The 19,845-nt window shown below is 41.6% G+C and overlaps 1 protein-coding gene across 1 annotated transcript in view; it reads left to right on the top strand.

The window, feature by feature from the left end:
* Positions 1 to 19,845, top strand: part of LOC124622492 (putative inorganic phosphate cotransporter) — a 72,688-nt gene that overhangs the window by 18,400 nt on the left and 34,443 nt on the right. Inside the window, exon 4 of the mRNA XM_047148206.1 lies at positions 15,013 to 15,100. Coding sequence (XP_047004162.1) covers positions 15,013 to 15,100 — 88 coding nt within the window. The remainder of the gene's footprint in view (positions 1 to 15,012; positions 15,101 to 19,845) is intronic.

The raw sequence follows: 19,845 nt of genomic DNA on the forward strand, positions 1-19,845 counted from the left end.
GGAAACATGAAGATGATGTGAAAGTGTTTTTTTGTAAACTTAAAGGTGCCACCCTGTTAGGATCATGGACAGATTCTGATAAGCTAGTGGTTGCCAAATTAAGAATTCAGGAAGCAGCACAAGATTTCATTAGCGTGGAGCCTACTTGCATGAAAGAAGAAGATTACAATGAGTTTAGAACGGTTGTTATTCAGAGATTTAAATATAAAAACGTAATTAGATTTTACAGAGAGCAGCTTTACAGTTTGTGAATGCGATGAGATGAATCTATCGAGAAGTTTGCCAACAGAATTCGGAACATCAGCGCTGAAATGTACGGGTTAGTAGAAGATGAAAATGAAAATCGCATTCAGTTGTTCAAAGCTGACCAGAGAGCCTTGGACACATTTATTCATGGATTGTACACAGAGAGGAAGTAAGCAAAGCTGTTAGATTGGCATGATGTAAAACATTTGAGGAAGCAGTAGACTCAGCTGTTGGTTTCGTTGAAGCACTAGGACGACTGAATGAGATGCAGAAACAAGAACACAGAGTTTTCAACACAGCAGTGCAGTGCTGGGTCACAAGTGTAAGGATTGTAAAGAGAATCGAATCTGCTATCAATGCAGGATGCAGGGCCTTGTTTCGAGAGATTGTCGCAACAAGAAGAAAGGTAATACGAGCAACAGACAATCTGCCAGATCTTTAAAGAAGTATGGGGAAGTATGGGCCACCACTCCATTCGCCCCCTGCCAGAGACAGTGATTACAGTTAATTCCAGCGAAAACCAGATCAAAAATAACTTCATGATAGGTGCTATATATTGTAGGAGAAACATCAAACTACTTATTGACACAGGAGCACAGACCTCATTAATGTGGTGTTGCATAGATAAACGGGATAAATTGAAACCACTGCTATTAAAAGTGTGAGTGTTAAACGGAGGAAGACTACGTAACTATGGAGAAATTGACATAGAATTAATTCTTGGCCAAGGCCAAGATCAGGGTGAAAATAAAGATAAAAATAAATACACAGCAAGGGTGCAAGTAATTTCAAATAACGAAATGCATTACGATGGTGTACTTGGATATGATTTCTTGTCCACTAACAAGGCAGACATATTTGTCACAGAAAGAAAGATCGGACTAGGCCTTAGTAACTACAACCTATCAAATCATTCTTCATATCGTACTCAAAGGAACAGCAATACTGACATCGCGGGAATCGACCGCCCAAGCGATGCATCAGTTCAAACTGTCCGAGTCAATGTTCAAATTGATCAGCCTCAGCAAATTCCCAAGGGAGCAGGAAAGACAATCTATGTTGAAGTTAAGTCACCCTGATGCAAGGAAGGAACTTCGTTATTAATTGAGCGACCTGAGAAAAGTGAGTTACTGGATACAATGCATTGTTATGTTGCTAGAAGTGTAAGTGTCACTTCAATGGTGAGACAGAATGTCGCAAAAGTCCCAGTTACAATAATGAATATGGGCAATGAGTATGTTGTTTTGTCATAAGGAACGAAAGTTGCTGAAGTGTTGAGCGTAAGTAAAAGTGACGTGATACAGATTCCAGATGAGGTATCAAACGCTGAAGTTATAAACACAGATTTTTGCAACGTACCGCAAAATTGCAACGAGGAGATGAAGTTAATAATGAACTGAAGGGCAAGATTTGGAAGAAGATAGAACATTTGACAGCTGATGGACAGAAGATTTTAGCACCTGTTTTGTTGGAGTGTGCAGATTTATTCCAAGAACATGCAAATTTACCTGTCACTCATTTTGTTCAGCATCATATTCATACAGGGAATGCAGTCCCAATCAAGCAGAAACCAATACCATTCAGTCAAAGAGAGTTGGTAGAGGACATGGTTAAAGAACAATTAGAAGCTGGAATTATAAAACCAAGAGATCCTTCAGACCCACTGTGCTGTTCGCCTGTTGTAATTGTAAAGAAGAAATCAATTTCTGGAGAACCACAGTTCTGTTTTTGTGTTGATTACTGATCTTTGAATTCTGTGACCACACCCAAAATTTACCCCTTACCAAATTAAGTGGAAACCTTGGATTACTTGGGCAGATGTCGGATTTCTTAAGTGTGTGATTTAACAAGTGGTTATCACCAGTAAACAGTGCATCCAGATGCTCAAGCAAAAACTTCATTTGCAACTGCAACAGGATTATATAAGTATCTTCATAGGCCATTTGGACTTCGTAATGCTCCAGCTGCATTTCAACGCCTGATGGTTTCATTTTTATGTGGGCTCACCCCCACAGAAGCACTTGTTTACCTTGATGATGTAATAATTTTTGGTGTCTTGTCTCAAGAAGTTGACGGTCATGAACATCCAATCTCATTTTCTTCCCGGCAATTAAACAAAGCAGAATGTAATTATACTACTACAGAGAAAGAGCTTTGTGCTTTGGTTTTCAGTATAACACATAACAGATGTTTCTTCACAGGAAGAGAATTTACAGTTACTACAGATCATGCTGCACTTAAATGGTTATTGATCTTAAAGGATCCAAGTTCCAGATTAACAGGATGGGCATTAAGACTGAGTGAGTACCAATTTAAGGTTATTCACTGACCTTGTAAACAACATGTGAATGCTGATGCAATGAATCGAAAAGTCAATATTTGTGTTACAATAAGTCGGGAAGAAGAGTTAAAGGCAGCTCAAGAAGAAGATCCACAATGAAAATTATGGAAAAATGATCAATGTTTTGTTGAAATAGATGGATTATTATACAAAATCACTAGTAAAGGAAACCACCTAGTTGTTCGAGAAAGCATGAAAGAGCAAATTATGAGAGAACAACATGATTCTTTATTATCAGGACATTGCGGTAAAAAAGCAACAAACTATAAATAGCTCAAATGTTTTTGTGGCCGAGCTGCAAAGCTGACATTTTTGAGTTTGTTTCACAATTTTATTCCTGTAACAGGCGGAATAATGTTGGAAAAAGTAGAGCACCATTGCAAGAACTGCCAGAGGCAAGTAAACTGCTTGAAAGAGTAGGACTAGATGTTGTAGGACCATTGCCTAAGACTAAAGATGGAAACAAATACGTATTGACAATGTTAGACCATTCCTCTAGATACCTTCTCATGATACCAATACCTGATCAGAGTGCTGAGACTACAGCCAATGTTTTTGTAAAAGAATGGATTCTTAAGTTTGGGTCACCATTAAGTATAACCAGTGATCAAGGAAAGAATTTTATGAGTGAATTACTTAAACAGACTTGTCAGCTCATGCAAATAACTCAGTTAAGGACTACACCAGCACACCCTGAAGGAAATGGAAGAGACAAGTAAGTCCACAGAACAATTATTAAAATGGTTAGACATTATGTGGGCAGAAAGCACAACAATTTTGATGTCAACTGGCCTAAGACCATATGAGATCGTCTATGGAAGAAGACTGCATTCACCCTTGGAATTTGCATGATCGACTACCAAAATCAGCAATGAACACGTGAGGGATCTAGCACGCAAACTAAAGGAAGCATGGACGGGAGTGAAACAGCGAAACCATCAATCTCTTCTTCAGCAAGCAAAACAACATGACCGACAAGCAGCAGTGCCACATTATGGAGTTGGAGGTCTTGTGTATCTGAGCAACGTGGTGTTAAAGAAGAGTCAAGTCAAAAAGTTTAAGAAGTTTTGGAAAGGACCGTATCGAATCTTGGAGGTGTTGTCACCAGTCACTCTTAAGCTCCAACTGCCCTTTTGTTTGATTGTTGTTAATGTCAGTTGTGTAAAGCCATTTCTGGGTAGATTTCCTGTAGCATCGCAAGACAATGAGGACCAACCAAGAGGTAGACCTGCTGTTCTCAAACCCAGGAAGCGAGAATCGCAAGGTCGTAGTCCAGACTTTGAGGCCAACGCATCGCCATGTTCTGAGCAATCCTGTTCCAGACACCCCTACAAGCTGCGTAAACGTGTGTAGTGTGTGAGAGTGCAATGCGTGTGTTTATTTCTGCCATGTGCTTATGTGAATGTGTTGTGAAAATTTAGTTTTGAAGCTATTACACAAGTGCACAAGTGAAACTAAACCTTTTATTCCACAGGTTACCAGAAGCAACTCATTTATTTTATGTTCATTGTTAACTCTAGTATACAGAACTGATTAACCATGTTCATTTTTATTCTAATGTTTGCTATAATAGCATATTCTGCCAATGCTGGAGTAATATTACCACAGAGTACAAGTGTTTTATTTGAACCAAAATCAGACATGGTAGTTTCAAAAAGTAATGCAAAACTTGTACTCAAGTACAGTCTGAGTGAAATCCATGAACAGTTCAATTCTGTAAAGAAGCAAATTGATCTAATTCATTCTGTTAAAGGTAACGAAACAATTTTGGAAATGGATACATCTTGGTATAATAACTGGATCACAGCTAAAATGCAGGTAGAGTCTAAATTTGCTAATTATGAACAAGAGATTTACTGTTTTTTAAAGCTTTTGCCACACAAAACTTTAATTAGGCGTAAACATGCCTGGTTTGATTTTGGAGGGAGTCTCCTTCATACTGTATTTTGTACTTTAACTAGTTGAGATCTACTGGAAGTTAAAAGGTGAAATATTAGCTCTTGAACAACAGTCCAGTACAAATTCAACTAATCTCTCTAATGAAATTGTCATATTAAAGAGTATTCAAAGAACCATTACTAACCACACAGGTTTCATTGAACAGATTGCAAAGCAATTTATCTCACATTTCCACGTAATTAATAATGAAATGAATGCAAATAACCAAGAACTATTCCAAGGATTAAATGCTGTGAGTGCACATTTAGATTTAAACACTCTTTTGTTAAAGATTACTGATAGTTTATCAGATGCTAGAATTGATGCCCCTAACTTAAGAACAGCCTTAGAAAGTAGTTCAAATGATTGTTTGAGCAGTGTACAGAACAATTTTTACAGATCATACTGTCAACTGAAGGAAAGTTAGATGCAACATATACTATGATTTACCCTGTTAACTCTTACAGTTTATATGCTTACAACAAGTTAACCACCACACACTCTTTAATGATTGAATATGAATTAACTGTTATTGTTTCTAAGTCCATTGCTAGATCAAAGCATAATTTTGAAATGTGTAAGATTTATACTTACCCTGTGAAATGGAGACAGGCAGGTATTCATGTAAAGTATGTAAGACAATGATTTAATTAAGGATATCCATGAAAATATAATTTCTTTCAATGAATGAGCTAAACTTCATTGAAGCAGCGAATAAAATTAAGTCCTTTGATTCATCCAGTAATGTTAATGCACACTCAATTGTCAATATTGTGTTTTTATTGCTTTTATTAATACGTCTTTTGTCAACAGCATGTGTCATGTATGAAATTGTCATCCTGAAAGCTCACTTCTTTGTACCGAACGTTACTGTGTCTGCAAATGAAATACATGTTGCAATGCCTTCTGATGTCACAAATGGCAAAATAGATTCATAACGCCCAGGAGGTCATTTTGAGTCACTTGTGGTTGCTCTTTTTCTCTGGAGAGAGTGATGTAAGGGTCTATGGGTTTGCATGTAGCGGTACAGTACATGACATGTGCTCGCCAGCTGACCTACCTTGGAATGCTGACAATTTGCTTGGTCAGTAGACATGCGTACAGCCACTGTGCACCACAAGCGAGTAAGCCATTGGCCACCATCTGCAGCACCCCGTATAACTAATGTGGCCTCGGGTGCGAATATGTCTCTCTTCTTAGCTCGCCATGGAGCCCTTCGATACGACCGTAATTAGCCATTGTTAGGATATCAGACATAGTAACGATGGGTGCATGTAGCATGCGTATTTATAATCAGTCTTTTGTTAATAAACTGTTTTAACCTACTTTTAGCTGTCTGCGTATTTCTGTACCTCAAGGACCCACTGCTTACAAATCCTGACAAATATTTATGTAATTATCATCCGGGGGCAACAATTCAAACAATCTCCTTATAGTTTCATCATCTCCAGCTGTGCCTTTGGTAGTCATGTTCTCTACTTCCACCACTGCGTGATAGAGGTCATCCATTAACTCGCCGTACTCCAGCTGCTGAGGAAGCTATTCTGGAGGTCATACACCAAGAACGTCAGTGAAGTACATGTTGCATAACAAGGCAGCTACTTGTCCTGCAATGCATGGTCATTAACGTGCTGCACAACATGGGCTGTACCCCTATCATCCTGCAGATTGCCATCAGCAGATGCAATTCTGTGAATGATTCCAATAACAGTAGGATGCCAATGACAACTTCGTGAACACCTTAATATGGTCAGATGAAGCAGCATTCACTCATGAGGGTGTCTTTAATATGCACAGTGCCCACCATTGGTGTGAGATTAACCCGTGTGTTACCTGCGACTGTGGATATCCAGTTTACTTTGGTATCAACATCTGGGCCAGAATATTGGGTGACTGGTGTTTGGGCCCCTACATGTTGCCTGACTGGTTGACTGCATGAAGGTATCATGCATTCCTCTCAAACTGTCTGCCTGTTGAGCTGGAAGACGTTCCACTACATGTTCAGCAGAGGATTTTTTTTTTTTTTTGGTCATCAGTCTACTGACTGGTTTGATGCGGCCCGCCATGAATTCCTTTCCTGTGCTAACCTCTTCATCTCAGAGTAGCACTTGCAACCTACGTCCTCAATTATTGCTTGACGTATTCCAATCTCTGTCTGCCTCTACAGTTTTTGCTCTCTACAGCTCCCTCTAGTACCATGGAAGTCTTTCCCTCATGTCTTAGCAGATGTCCTATCATCCTGTCCCTTCTCCTTATCAGTGTTTTCCACATATTCCTTTCTTCTCCAATTCTGCGTAGAACCTCCTCATTCCTTACCTTATCAGTCCACCTAATTTTCAACATTCGTCTATAGCACCAAATCTCAAATGCTTCGATTCTCTTCTGTTCCGGTTTTCCCACAGTCCATGTTTCACTACCATACAATGCTGTACTCCAGACATACATCCTCAGAAATTTCTTCCTCAAATTAAGGCCAGTATTTGATATTAGTAGACTTCTCTTGGCCAGAAATGCCTTTTCTGCCATAGCGAGTCTGCTTTTGATGTCCTCCTTGCTCCGTCCGTCATTGGTTATTTTACTGCCTAGGTAGCAGAATTCCTTAACTTCATTGACTTCATGACCATCAATCCTGATGTTAAGTTTCTCACTGTTCTCATTTCTACTACTTCTCATTACCTTCGTCTTTCTCCGATTTACTCTCAAACCATACTGTGTACTCATTAGACTGTTCGTTCCGTTCAGCAGATCACTTAATTCTTCTTCACTTTCACTCAGGATAGCAATGTCATCAGCGAATCGTATCATTTATATCCTTTCACCTTGTATTTTAATTCCACTCCTGAACCTTTCTTTTATTTCCATCATTGCTTCCTCGATGTGCAGATTGAAGAGTAGGAGCGAAAGGCTGCAGCCTTGTCTTACACCCTTCTTAATGCGAGCACTTTGTTCTTGATCGTCCACTCTTATTATTCCCTCTTGGTTGTTGAACATATTGTATATGACCCGTCTCTCCCTATAGCTTACCCCTACTTTTTTCAAAATCTCGAACAGCGTGCACCATTTTATATTGTCGAACGCTTTTTCCAGGTCGACAAATCCTATGAAAGTGTCTTGATTTTTCTTTAGCCTTGCTTCCATTATTTGCCGTAACGTCAGAATTGCCTCTCTCATCCCTTTACTTTTCCTAAAGCCAAACTGACCGTCACCTAGCGCATTCTCAATTTTCTTTTTCATTCTTCTGTATATTATTCTTGCAAGCAGCTTCGATGCATGAGCTGTTAAGCTGATTGTGCAATAATTCTCGCACTTGTCAGCTCTTGCCGTCTTCGGAATTGTGTGGATGATGCTTTTCCGAAAGTCAGATGGTATGTCGCCAGACTCATATATTCTACACACCAACGTGAATAGTCGTTTTGTTGCCACTTCCCCCAATGATTTTAGAAATTCTGATGGAATGTTATCTATCCCTTCTGCCTTATTTGACCGTAAGTCCTCCAAAGCTCTTTTAAATTCCGATTCTAATACTGGATCCCCTATCTCTTCTAAATCGACTCCTGTTTCTTCTTCTATCACATCAGACAAATCTTCACCCTTATAGAGGCTTTCAATGTATTCTTTCCACCTATCTGCTCTGTCCTCTGCATTTAACAGTGGAATTCCCATTGCACTCTTAATGTTACCACCGTTGCTTTTAATGTCACCAAAGGTTGTTTTGACTTTCCTGTATGCTGAGTCTGTCCTTCCGACAATCATATCTTTTTCGATGTCTTCACATTTTTCCTGCAGCCATTTCGTCTTAGCTTCCCTACACTTCCTATTTATTTGATTCCTCAGCGACTTGTATTTCTGTATTCCCGATTTTCCCGGAACATGTTTGTACTTCCTCCTTTCGTCAATCAACTGAAGTATTTCTTCTGTTACCCATGGTTTCTTCACAGCTACCTTCGTTGTACCTATGTTTTCCTTCCCAACTTCTGTGATGGCCCTTTTTAGAGATGTCCATTCCTCTCCAACTGTACTGCCTACTGCGCTATTCCTTATTGCTGTATCTATAGCGTTAGAGAACTTCAAACATATCTCGTCCTTCCTTAGTACTTCCGTATCCCACTTCTTTGCATATTGATTCTTCCTGACTAATGTCTTGAACTTAAGCCTACTCTTCATCACTACTATGTTGTGATCCGAGTCTATATCTGCTCCTGGGTACGCCTTACAATCCAGTATCTGATTTCGGAATCTCTGTCTGACCATGATGTAATCTAATTGAGATCTTCCCGTATCTCCCAGCCTTTTCCAAGTATACCTCCTCCTCTTGTGATTCTTGAACAGGGTATTCGCTATTACTAGCTGAAACTTGTTACAGAACTCAATTAGTCTTTCTCCTCTTTCATTCCTTGTCCCAAGCCCATATTCTCCTGTAACCTTTTCTTCTACTCCTTCCCCTACAACTGCATTCCAGTCGCCCATGACTATTAGATTTTCGTCTCCCTTTACATACTGCATTACCCTTTCAATAGCCTCATACACTTTCTCTATCTGTTCATCTTCAGCTTGCGACGTCGGCATCTATACCTGAACTATCGTTGTCGGTGTTGGTCTGCTGTCGATTCTGATTAGAACAACCCGGTCACTGAACTGTTCACAGTAACACACCCTCTGCCCTACCTTCCTATTCATAACGAATCCTACACCTGTTATACCATTTTTTGCTGCTGTTGATATTACCCGATACTCATCTGACCAGAAATCCTTGTCTTCCTTCCACTTCACTTCACTGACCCCCACTATATCTAGATTGAGCCTTTGCATTTCCCTTTTCAGATTTTCTGGTGTCCCTACCATGTTCAAGCTTCTGACATTCCACACCCTGACTCGTAGAACGTTATCCTTTCGTTGATTATTCAATCTTTTTCTCATGGTAACCTCCCCCTTGGCAGTCCCCTCCCGGAAATTCGAATGGGGGACTATTCGGGAATCTTTTGCCAATGGAGAGATCATCATGATACTTCTTCAATTACAGGCCACATGTCCTGTGGATACACATTACGTGTCTTTAATGCAGTGGTTTCCATTGCCTTCTGCATCCTCATGTCGTTGATCATTGCTGATTCTTCTGCCTTTGGGGCAATTTCCCACCCCTAGGACAAGAGAGTGCCCTGAACCTCTATCCGCTCCTCCGCCCTCTTTGATGAGGCCGTTGGCAGAATGAGGCTGACTTCTTATGCTGGAAGTCTTCGGCCGCCAATGCTGATTATTTATCAAAATTTAGGCAGTGGCGGGGATCGAACCTGGGACCGAAGACGTTTTTGATTATGAATCAAAGACGCTACCCCTAGACCATGGGTAAGAACTTAGCAGAGGATATGGTTCCAATGTGATGGTGCATCTCCACAATCTGGAATTAATGTGCGACAGTATTTGGACAGAACATTTCCAGAGAAACGGCTCAGACATGGAGGTCCAGTTGTATGGCCACCATGTTCACCTGACCTAAATCTCATGGAGCATGTGTACTCTTCTCCATTGACAAAAGTGGAAGAATTGGTAGCGAGTGTTCATTCTGTTCTTGTTATTGTGGATGCAGCTTTGCTGCAAAGGGTCCAGAGCTGCAAGACCTGGAAGTAGCACAATGTTTGGACGTGCAGGGAGTTTGCTTTGAGCATCTGTTGTTCTGAGGACAATGTATTCTGTTGTGATGGTCATGCAGTCATTAACAGGGACATTATTATTGTCGCTGGTTGCTAATGTGTGACATTTGATTGCTCATACTACATGTAGTATAAATGACAAGTAAATGTTGTGTTATTGTACTGTGCTATCATCTTGAGCATCTTGAAATTGGTATTGTTTTTGTACTTATTCTGTCCTATGACAGGTCATTTGTTTCAGCTGTCTATTTCCTATTTATCTAACCATGTATTTGTTATCAATATAATAGAAGGAAACATATCACGTGGGAAAAATTATATATAAAAACAAAGATGAGGTGACTTACCGAACGAAAGCGCTGGCAGGTCGATAGACACACAAACAAACACAAACATACACACAAAATTCAAGCTTTCGCAACAAACTGTTGCCTCATCAGGAAAGAGGGAAGGAGAGGGGAAGATGAAAGGAAGTGGGTTTTAAGGGAGAGGGTAAGGAGTCATTCCAATCCCGGGAGCGGAAAGACTTACCTTAGGGGGAAAAAAGGACAGGTATACACTCGCACACACGCACGTATCCATCCACACATACAAGTAAATGTTGTGTTATTGTACTGTGCTATCATCTTGAGCATCTTGAAATTGGTATTGTTTTTGTACTTATTCTGTCCTATGACAGGTCATTTGTTTCAGCTGTCTATTTCCTATTTATCTAACCATGTATTTGTTATCAATATAATAGAAGGAAACATATCACGTGGGAAAAATTATATATAAAAACAAAGATGAGGTGACTTACCGAACGAAAGCGCTGGCAGGTCGATAGACACACAAACAAACACAAACATACACACAAAATTCAAGCTTTCGCAACAAACTGTTGCCTCATCAGGAAAGAGGGAAGGAGAGGGGAAGACGAAAGGAAGTGGGTTTTAAGGGAGAGGGTAAGGAGTCATTCCAATCCCGGGAGCGGAAAGACTTACCTTAGGGGGAAAAAAGGACAGGTATACACTCGCACACACGCACGTATCCATCCACACATACAGACACAAGCAGACATATTTAAAGACAAAGAGTTTGGGCAGAGATATCAGTCGAGGCAGAAGTGTGGAGGCAAAGAAGTTGTTGAAAGACAGGTGAGGTATGAGTGGCAGCAACTTGAAATTAGCGGAGATTGAGGCCTGGCGGATGACGAGAAGAGAGGATATACTGAAGGGCAAGTTCCCATCTCCGGAGTTCGGATAGGTTGGTGTTGGTGGGAAGTATCCAGATAACCCGGACGGTGTAACACTGTGCCAAGATGTGCTGGCTGTGCACCAAGGCATGTTTAGCCACAGGGTGATCCTCATTACCAACAAACACTGTCTGCCTGTGTCCATTCATGCGAATGGACAGTTTGTTGCTGGTCATTCCCACATAGAATGCATCACAGTGTAGGCAGGTCAGCTGGTAAATCACGTGGGTGCTTTCACACGTGGCTCTGCCTTTGATCGTGTACACCTTCCGGGTTACAGGACTGGAGTAGGTGGTGGTGGGAGGGTGCATGGGACAGGTTTTGCATCGGGGGCGGTTACAAGGATAGAAGCCAGAGGGTAGGGAAGGTGGTTTGGGGATTTCATAGGGATGAACTAACAGGTTACGAAGGTTAGGTGGACGGCGGAAAGACACTCTTGGCGGAGTGGGGAGGATTTCATGAAGGATGGATCTCATTTCAGGGCAGGATTTGAGGAAGTCGTATCCCTGCTGGAGAGCCACATTCAGAGTCTGGTCCAGTCCCGGAAAGTATCCTGTCACAAGTGGGGCACTTTTGTGGTTCTTCTGTGGGGGATTCTGGGTTTGAGGGGACGAGGAAGTGGCTCTGGTTATTTGCTTCTGTACCAGGTCGGGAGGGTAGTTGCGGGATGCGAAAGCTGTTTTCAGGTTGTTGGTGTAATGATTCAGGGATTCTGGACTGGAGCAGATTCATTTGGCACGAAGACCTAGGCTGTAGGGAAGGGACCGTTTGATGTGGAATGGCTGGCAGCTGTCATAATGGAGGTACTGTTGCTTGTTGGTGGGTTTGATGTGGACGGACGTGTGAAGTTGGCCATTGGACAGGTGGAGGTCAACGTCAAGGAAAGTGGCATGGGATTTGGAGTAGGACCAGGTGAATCTGATGGAACCAAAGGAGTTGAGGTTGGAGAGGAAATTCTGGAGTTCTTCTTCACTGTGAGTCCAGATCATGAAGATGTCATCAATAAATCTGTACCAAACTTCGGGTTGGCAGACTTGGGTAACCAAGAAGGCTTCCTCTAAGCGACCCATTAATAGGTTGGCGTACGAGGGGGCCATCCTGGTACCCATGGCTGTTCCCTTTAATTGTTGGTATGTCTGGCCTTCAAAAGTGAAGAAGTTGTGGGTCAGGATGAAGCTGGCTAAGGTAATGAGGAAAGAGGTTTTAGGTAGGGTGGCAGGTGATTGGCGTAAAGGAAATGCTCCATCGCAGCGAGGCCCTGGACGTGCAGAATATTTGTGTATAACGACGTGGCATCAATGGTTACAAGGATGGTTTCCGGGGGTAACGGATTGGGTAAGGATTCCAGGCGTTCAAGGAAGTGGTTGGTGTCTTTGATGAAGGATGGGAGACTGCATGTAATGGGTTGAAGGTGTTGATCTACGTAGGCAGAGATACGTTCTGTGGGGGCTAGGTAACCAGCTACAATGGGGCGGCCGGGATGATTGGGTTTGTGGATTTTAGGAAGATGGTAGAAGGTGGGGGTGCGGGGTGTCGGTGGGGTCAGGAGGTTGATGGAGTCAGGTGAAAGGTTTTGCAGGGGGCCTAAGGTTCTGAGGATTCCTTGAAGCTCCGCCTGGACATCGAGAATGGGGTTACCTTGGAAAACTTTGTATGTGGTGTTGTCTGAAAGCTGACGCAGTCCCTCAGCCACATACTCCCGACGATCAAGTACCACGGTCGTGGAACCCTTGTCCGCCGGAAGAATGACGATGGATCGGTCAGCCTTCAGATCACGGATAGCCTGGGCTTCAGCAGTGGTGATGTTGGGTGTAGGATTAAGGTTTTTTAAGAAGGATTGAGATGCAAGGCTGGAAGTGAGAAATTCCTGGAAGGTTTGGAGAGGGTGATTTTGAGGAAGAGGAGGTGGGTCCCGCTGTGACGGAGGACGGAACTGTTCCGGGCAGGGTTCAATTTGGATGGTGTCTTGAGGAGTCGGATCATTAGGAGTAGGATTAGGATCATTTTTCTTCGTGGCAAAGTGATACTTCCAGCAGAGAGTACGAGTGTAGGACAGTAAATCTTTGACGAGGGCTGTTTGGTTGAATCTGGGAGTGGGGCTGAAGGTGAGGCCTTTGGATAGGACAGAGGTTTCGGATTGGGAGAGAGGTTTGGAGGAAAGGTTAACTACTGAATTAGGGTGTTGTGGTTCCAGATTGTGTTGATCGGAATTTTGAGGTTTTGGAGGGAGTGGAGCTGGAAGTGGGAGATTGAGTAGATGGGAGAGACTGGGTTTGTGTGCAATGAGAGGAGGTTGAGGTTTGCTGGAAAGGTTGTGAAGGGTGAGTGAGTTGCCTTTCTGGAGGTGGGAAACCAGGAGATTGGATAGTTTTTTGAGGTGGAGGGTGGCATGCTGTTCTAATTTATGGTTGGCCTGTAGGAGGATGCTCTGAACAGCCGGTGTGGATGTGGGAGCGGAAAGATTAAGGACTTTTATTAAGGATAGGAGTTGACGGGTGTGTTCATTTGTTATGTTCAGCAGTACAAAATGTTGTACATTTGGGATATGTGTACCTATGAAATGGTGTACATTACAGTATGAAATGTCAAAATGAAATTAGCAAATTAAAAAAAAAATGCACCCCCAACACATGATCGAACCCTTGACCTCCTACGTGCTAACCCAAAACTCTGTCCACTGCACCAACTATACAGCGCAACCAATATGTACTGACAGAGGTAGTTACCATATATGTGGTTACCGTGTTGCCAGATTGCCACTCTTTAACGTCCTTTACCCGCCAGATGAAATTGTGTGTGTGTGTGTGTGTGTGTGTGTGTGTGTGTGTGTGTGTGTGTGTACAGGAAGTTATTCTGAAATTCTAAATACAGGCCATACAAGTGTCAACTGCATCAACCTCCACCCCCAACCGTACCCCCATCACCCAGTTTGTGTACAGGCACTGCCTTACAAACTTGCAGTTTCAGTTCATTTCTACATGATCATTCATTAATGTACACAAACTACAGTTAAAGTATAGTAAAGTATGAATATATTGTAAATGAACAATATGAATGAACATTAAATTACTCAAAAACAATATTAATTCTAAAATCGATATTTGTAAATGAAAAACAAATCACATTGCATTAGTGAATGTCACATTGGCAGTAAAGTGTGATGGGACTTCATGAACATGTTCACAAATGTGCACCACTTTCTTGCATTTAAAATGGGTTGAAATGGAAGAGGTTTGTTTAGATAATACAATAGTGGAATGTTGTGAATGGAAAACAAACTTGACATGGGTTAAAATAATCTCTCACCAACTACTGGTGACATTAGGGGATGGGTATCCATGTAACAAGAACTAGAATGCCTTATATCAGCTTACAAATTCGTTTCACCCACCCACCCATCCACACTCGCACACACACAAACACACACAGACACACACACACACACACACACACACACACACACACACACACGGCAAAAATCAACCCCGAGAAAGCCACAAGTTCATTTTATTTTGTATTTTCATTGAATTTCTGCTTGTGCTTGTGCTTTAAAACAAAATTGTAGCTATTTTAATGCATTAATGTAATTTTGTTTTATATTTCAGGGCATTATTACACCATCCATGCATGTAATTTTTGGTAGATGGTTTCCCGAAAATGAACGTCAGAGGCTGAGTGGATTTATTTTTTCAGGTACGATAATGTATCACACTATAACTTAATAGCTTCTATTAGAGTGGTATCCTATGAAGACTCTGTCAGCATCTACAATTATACAGTGCAAATAATTTTATGAAGTATATTAGAATGTACTTCTTTTCTCTCAAATATCATGAGATACCATAATTACAACCATGTGTTTCCACAAAGAGTGGTTGGTTCTACATGTGTATGAAAGCTATAATAATCAGAATACAAATTTTGTTTTTGTTAGGAAATGATAAATTTGTTGAACTTTTTGAAGTGTTTTTGTTAAACAAAATGTATATTTTTTATTGTCTTCCAGGTCAGGTTATTATCACTTATATGACATTCTTCTGTGTGTCTGATAGGTTGTAACATATAATAAACAGTTGATAAAAACGCTACACCCATTATCCACATCTAAAGTCTACCACACAGACCCTAGCCATATTAAGAGTCTGTCATTTCACAAAAGGAAGTCACTGGGGATCCTTAATAATACTTAAAATTAATAAAACACAAATTACCAATTATGAAAAGATAGATGCCATTCACGATAAACATGACATGCTGAGTTTCAGACAGGCACAATGAAAAGACTGTTACACAGTGAGCTTTTGGTCAAAGTCTTCTTCAGAAACGAAAATAAAACACAGAATTTCACACAAGCAAACACATCTCATGCACTCGACAGTCTGTCTAGAGCAACTGGAGGTATCAGCCATGCACGCATGAGGTCCACCTGCTTGTGTGAATGTGTGTTTTCCTTTCTTTTCTGAAGAAGGCTTTGGCCAAAAGTTCAGTTTCTAACAGTCTTTTTGTTGTGCTTGTCTGCAACTCAACAATTCATCTTTAAGGTGAGTACCAAACTACACTTTTTATAATTGTTGATATTGCAGCCTGGACTTCCCATTGTATAAAAAACAAGTTAGTAAAAATTAATACGTAAATAACACAATAGTAATACCATAGAAAAATACTTGAAATATCTTCCCTAGCAGTCCATGAGGTGTGCTAACAGTGTTATGTACCGTTTACTGTGATGGATAGAGAAAGGCTTAACAATGAAATTGAAGGGCCTGTGTGTGATTGTGAATAATACTTGTCCATGACTGTCAAATGCTACATCTGCTATTTCCCAAAGACTTTTAAAGTGAGAACAGCTTTGTGTGCATGGTTATGTTTTGTGTGTACAGAGCTGGTAAAATTAATTTATGCACAATATATGTATCTTCCCCACAAATAAGTGACTGAGTAAGTGTTTATATGCTAGATGATTTTTAATTAATGGACATCATCACAACCTTTCATTAAAATAGAGTGTAAAATTTGCCAATGTTCTTCCTCTTCTTCTACCCTAAGGGAACAATTATGGTCAACTTTCTATCCCCAGCAGTACATCAGCTTAATTAATTACATGTTAATTACATTTGAATGAATTTAATCCACAGCAATATGGTGTAGTAATGAGTTTTAAAAGGTGAAAAGACAGATTTCACACAGAAGAATGAATGGGCAGCTCAGTGAACTGAAACACTAAAGAGTGGTTTCAGTTCAAAGAACAAACACTTCGTTCAACTGACAGAAAAATTACAGACTGGGTTCACTTTAAAAGAAAGAATGACTAATTCAGTCAATATGCAAAACTACAATGGACTGAATTGGCTGTTTTCATTCAGTTACTCCCACAAACTGGTTTTAGTCTCAGGAAATGAATGAATAATAATCCAACTGATATGTAAAACTACAGTTGACTGAATCACTTGTTTGCTTCCACAGACTGGTTTCACTCAAAAGATAGAATAATTCAACTGATTCATAAAAATACAACCAAATCACTGAATTATTTTCCAACAACCAACCAAATTGATTGTTTTCATTCAGTTGTTCCCATCACCACTGAAGGCAAACACCACTTTTGAACTGTCACCACATAATATGCAGGTGATCTCGCTCTACTACAGCATGTAGCAACTACAAGAAATCTGTAGACATTTAAAGACCTTGGACCACTAATATTTGTGTGTATCCACTGACAATATTAGCAATCAAATTATAGAGTTGTCTTCATATATCATCTTCTGATTGCCAGTACCTTTACTTTATAGGTGCAAGTCTCATTCAGTAGGACAATAATTTTGAAGATGACATTAGTAACACTATAGAAGTCATATACCATCCCTTTTCTGCTTTATAAATATGTGGAAACATTTGAACAATGGTCATTTACTTTCAATGAATTGCTGTAGTTATTGATTGATGACCTCATCCTTTCCTGAGTTATGGATAGTGTCTTGGGGAGTTGGATCATTAGGAGTAGGATTAGGATTATCCTTCTTCGTGGCGAAGTGATATTTCCAACAGAGAGTATGAATGTAGGATTCCTTGTATCTTCTAGGAGAGGATGATTTTGAGGAAGAGGAGGTGGGTCCTGCTGTGACGGAGGACGCATCTTCTAGGATACTGTCCTACACTCGTACTCTCTGCTGGAAATATCACTTTGCCATGAAGAAGAATAATCCTAATCCTACTCCTAATGATCCAACTCCCCAAGACACTATCCAAATTGAACCCTGACTGGAACAGTTCCGTCCTCCATCACAGTGGGGCCCACCTCCTCTTGCTCAAAATCACCCTCTCCATACCTTCCAGGAATTTCTCACTTCCAGCCTTGCCTCTCAACCCTTCTTGAAAAACCTTAATCCTACTCCCATCACGACCACTGCTGAAGCCCAGGCTATCCATGATCTGAAGGCTGACCTAACCATCGTCATTCTTCTGGCGGACAAGGGTTCCACGCCCGTGGTACTTGATTGTCGGGAGTATGTGACTGAGGGACTGCATCAGCTTTCAGACAACACTACATACAAAGTTTGCCAAGGTAATCCCATTCCTGATGTCCAGGTGGAGCTTCAAGGAATCCTCAGAACCTTAGGCCCCCTACAAAACCTTTCACCTGACTCCATCAACCTCCTGACCCCACCGACACCCCGCACCCCCACCTTCTACCTACTTCCTAAAATTCACAAACCCAATCATCCTGGCTGCCCCATTGTAGCTGGTTACCAAGCCCCCACAGAATGTATCTCTGCCTACGTAGATCAACACCTTCAACCCATTACATGCAGTCTCCCATCCTTCATCAAAGACACCAACCACTTTCTCGAACGCCTGGAGTCCTTACCCAATCTGTTACCCTTGGAAACCATCCTTGTAACCATTGATGCCACTTCCTTATACACAAATATTCTGCACGTCCAGGGCCTTGCTGCAATGGAGCACTTCCTTTCACACTGATCACCTGTCACCCTACCTAAAACCTCTTTCCTCATTACCTTAGCCAGCTTCATCCTGACTCACAACTTTTTCACTTTCGAAGGCCAGACACACCAACAATTAAAGCGAACAACCATGGGTACAAGGATGGCCCCCTCGTACGCCAACCTATTTATGGGTCGCTTAGAGGAAGCCTTCTTGGTTACCCAGGCCTGCCTACCCAAAGTTTGGTACAGATTTATTGATGACATCTTCATGATCTGCACTCACAGTGAACAAGAACTCCAGAATTTCCTCTCCAACTCCTTTGGTTCCATCAGATTCACCTGTTCCTACTCCAAATCCCATGCCACTTTCCTTGACATTGACCTCCATCTGTCCAATGGTCAGCTTCACACATCCAAGCACATCAAACCCACCAACAAGCAACAGGACCTCCATTGTGACAGCTGCCACCCATTCCATATCAAACAGTCCCTTCCCTACAGCCTAGGTATTCGTGCCAAATGAATCTGCTCCAGTCCGGAATCCCTGAACCATTACACCAACAACCTGAAAACAGCTTTCGCATCCCACAACTACCCTCCCGACCTGGTACAGAAGCAAATAACCAGAGCCACTTCCTCATCCCCTCCAACCCAGAACCTCTCACAGAAGAATCCCAAAAGTGCCCCACTTGTGACAGGATACTTTCCGGGACTGGATCAGACTCTGAATGTGGCTCTCCAGCAGGGATACGACTTCCTTAAATCCTGCCCTGAAATGAGATCCATCCTTCGTGAAATCCTCCCCACTCCACCAAGAGTGTCTTTCCGCCATCCACTTAACCTTCATAACCTCTTGGTTCATCCCTATGAAATTCCCAAACCACTGTACCTACCCTCTGGCTCCTACCCTTGTAACCACCTCCGGTGTAAAACCTGCCACATGCACCCTCCCACCACCACCTACTCCAGTCCTGTAACCCGGAAGGTGTACATGATCAAAGGCAGAGCCACATGCGAAAGCACCCATGTGATTTACCAACTGACCTGCCTAGACTGTGAAGCTTTCTATGTGGGAATGACCAGCAACAAACTGTCCATTCGCATGAATGGACACAGGCAGACAGTGTTTGTTGGTAATGAGGATCACCCTGTGGCTAAACATGCCTTGGTGCACGTCCAGCACACCTTGGCACAGTGTTACACCGTCTGGGTTATCTGGATACTTCCCCCTAACACCAACCTATCAGAACTCCAGAGATGGGAACTTGCCCTTCAATATTACCTCTCTTCCCGTTACTCACCAGGCCTCAACCTCCGCTAATTTCAAGTTGTCGCCGCTCATACCTCACCTGTCATTCAACAACTTCTTTGTCCCTGTACTTCCGCTTCGACTGACATCTCTACCCAAACTCTTTGCCTTTACATATGTCTGCTTGTGTCTGTATATGTGCGGATGGATGTGTGTGTGTGTGCGAGTGTATACCTGTCCTT

This window comes from Schistocerca americana, chromosome 7 (genome assembly GCF_021461395.2).
Source record: "Schistocerca americana isolate TAMUIC-IGC-003095 chromosome 7, iqSchAmer2.1, whole genome shotgun sequence".
NCBI lineage: Eukaryota > Metazoa > Arthropoda > Insecta > Orthoptera > Acrididae > Schistocerca > Schistocerca americana.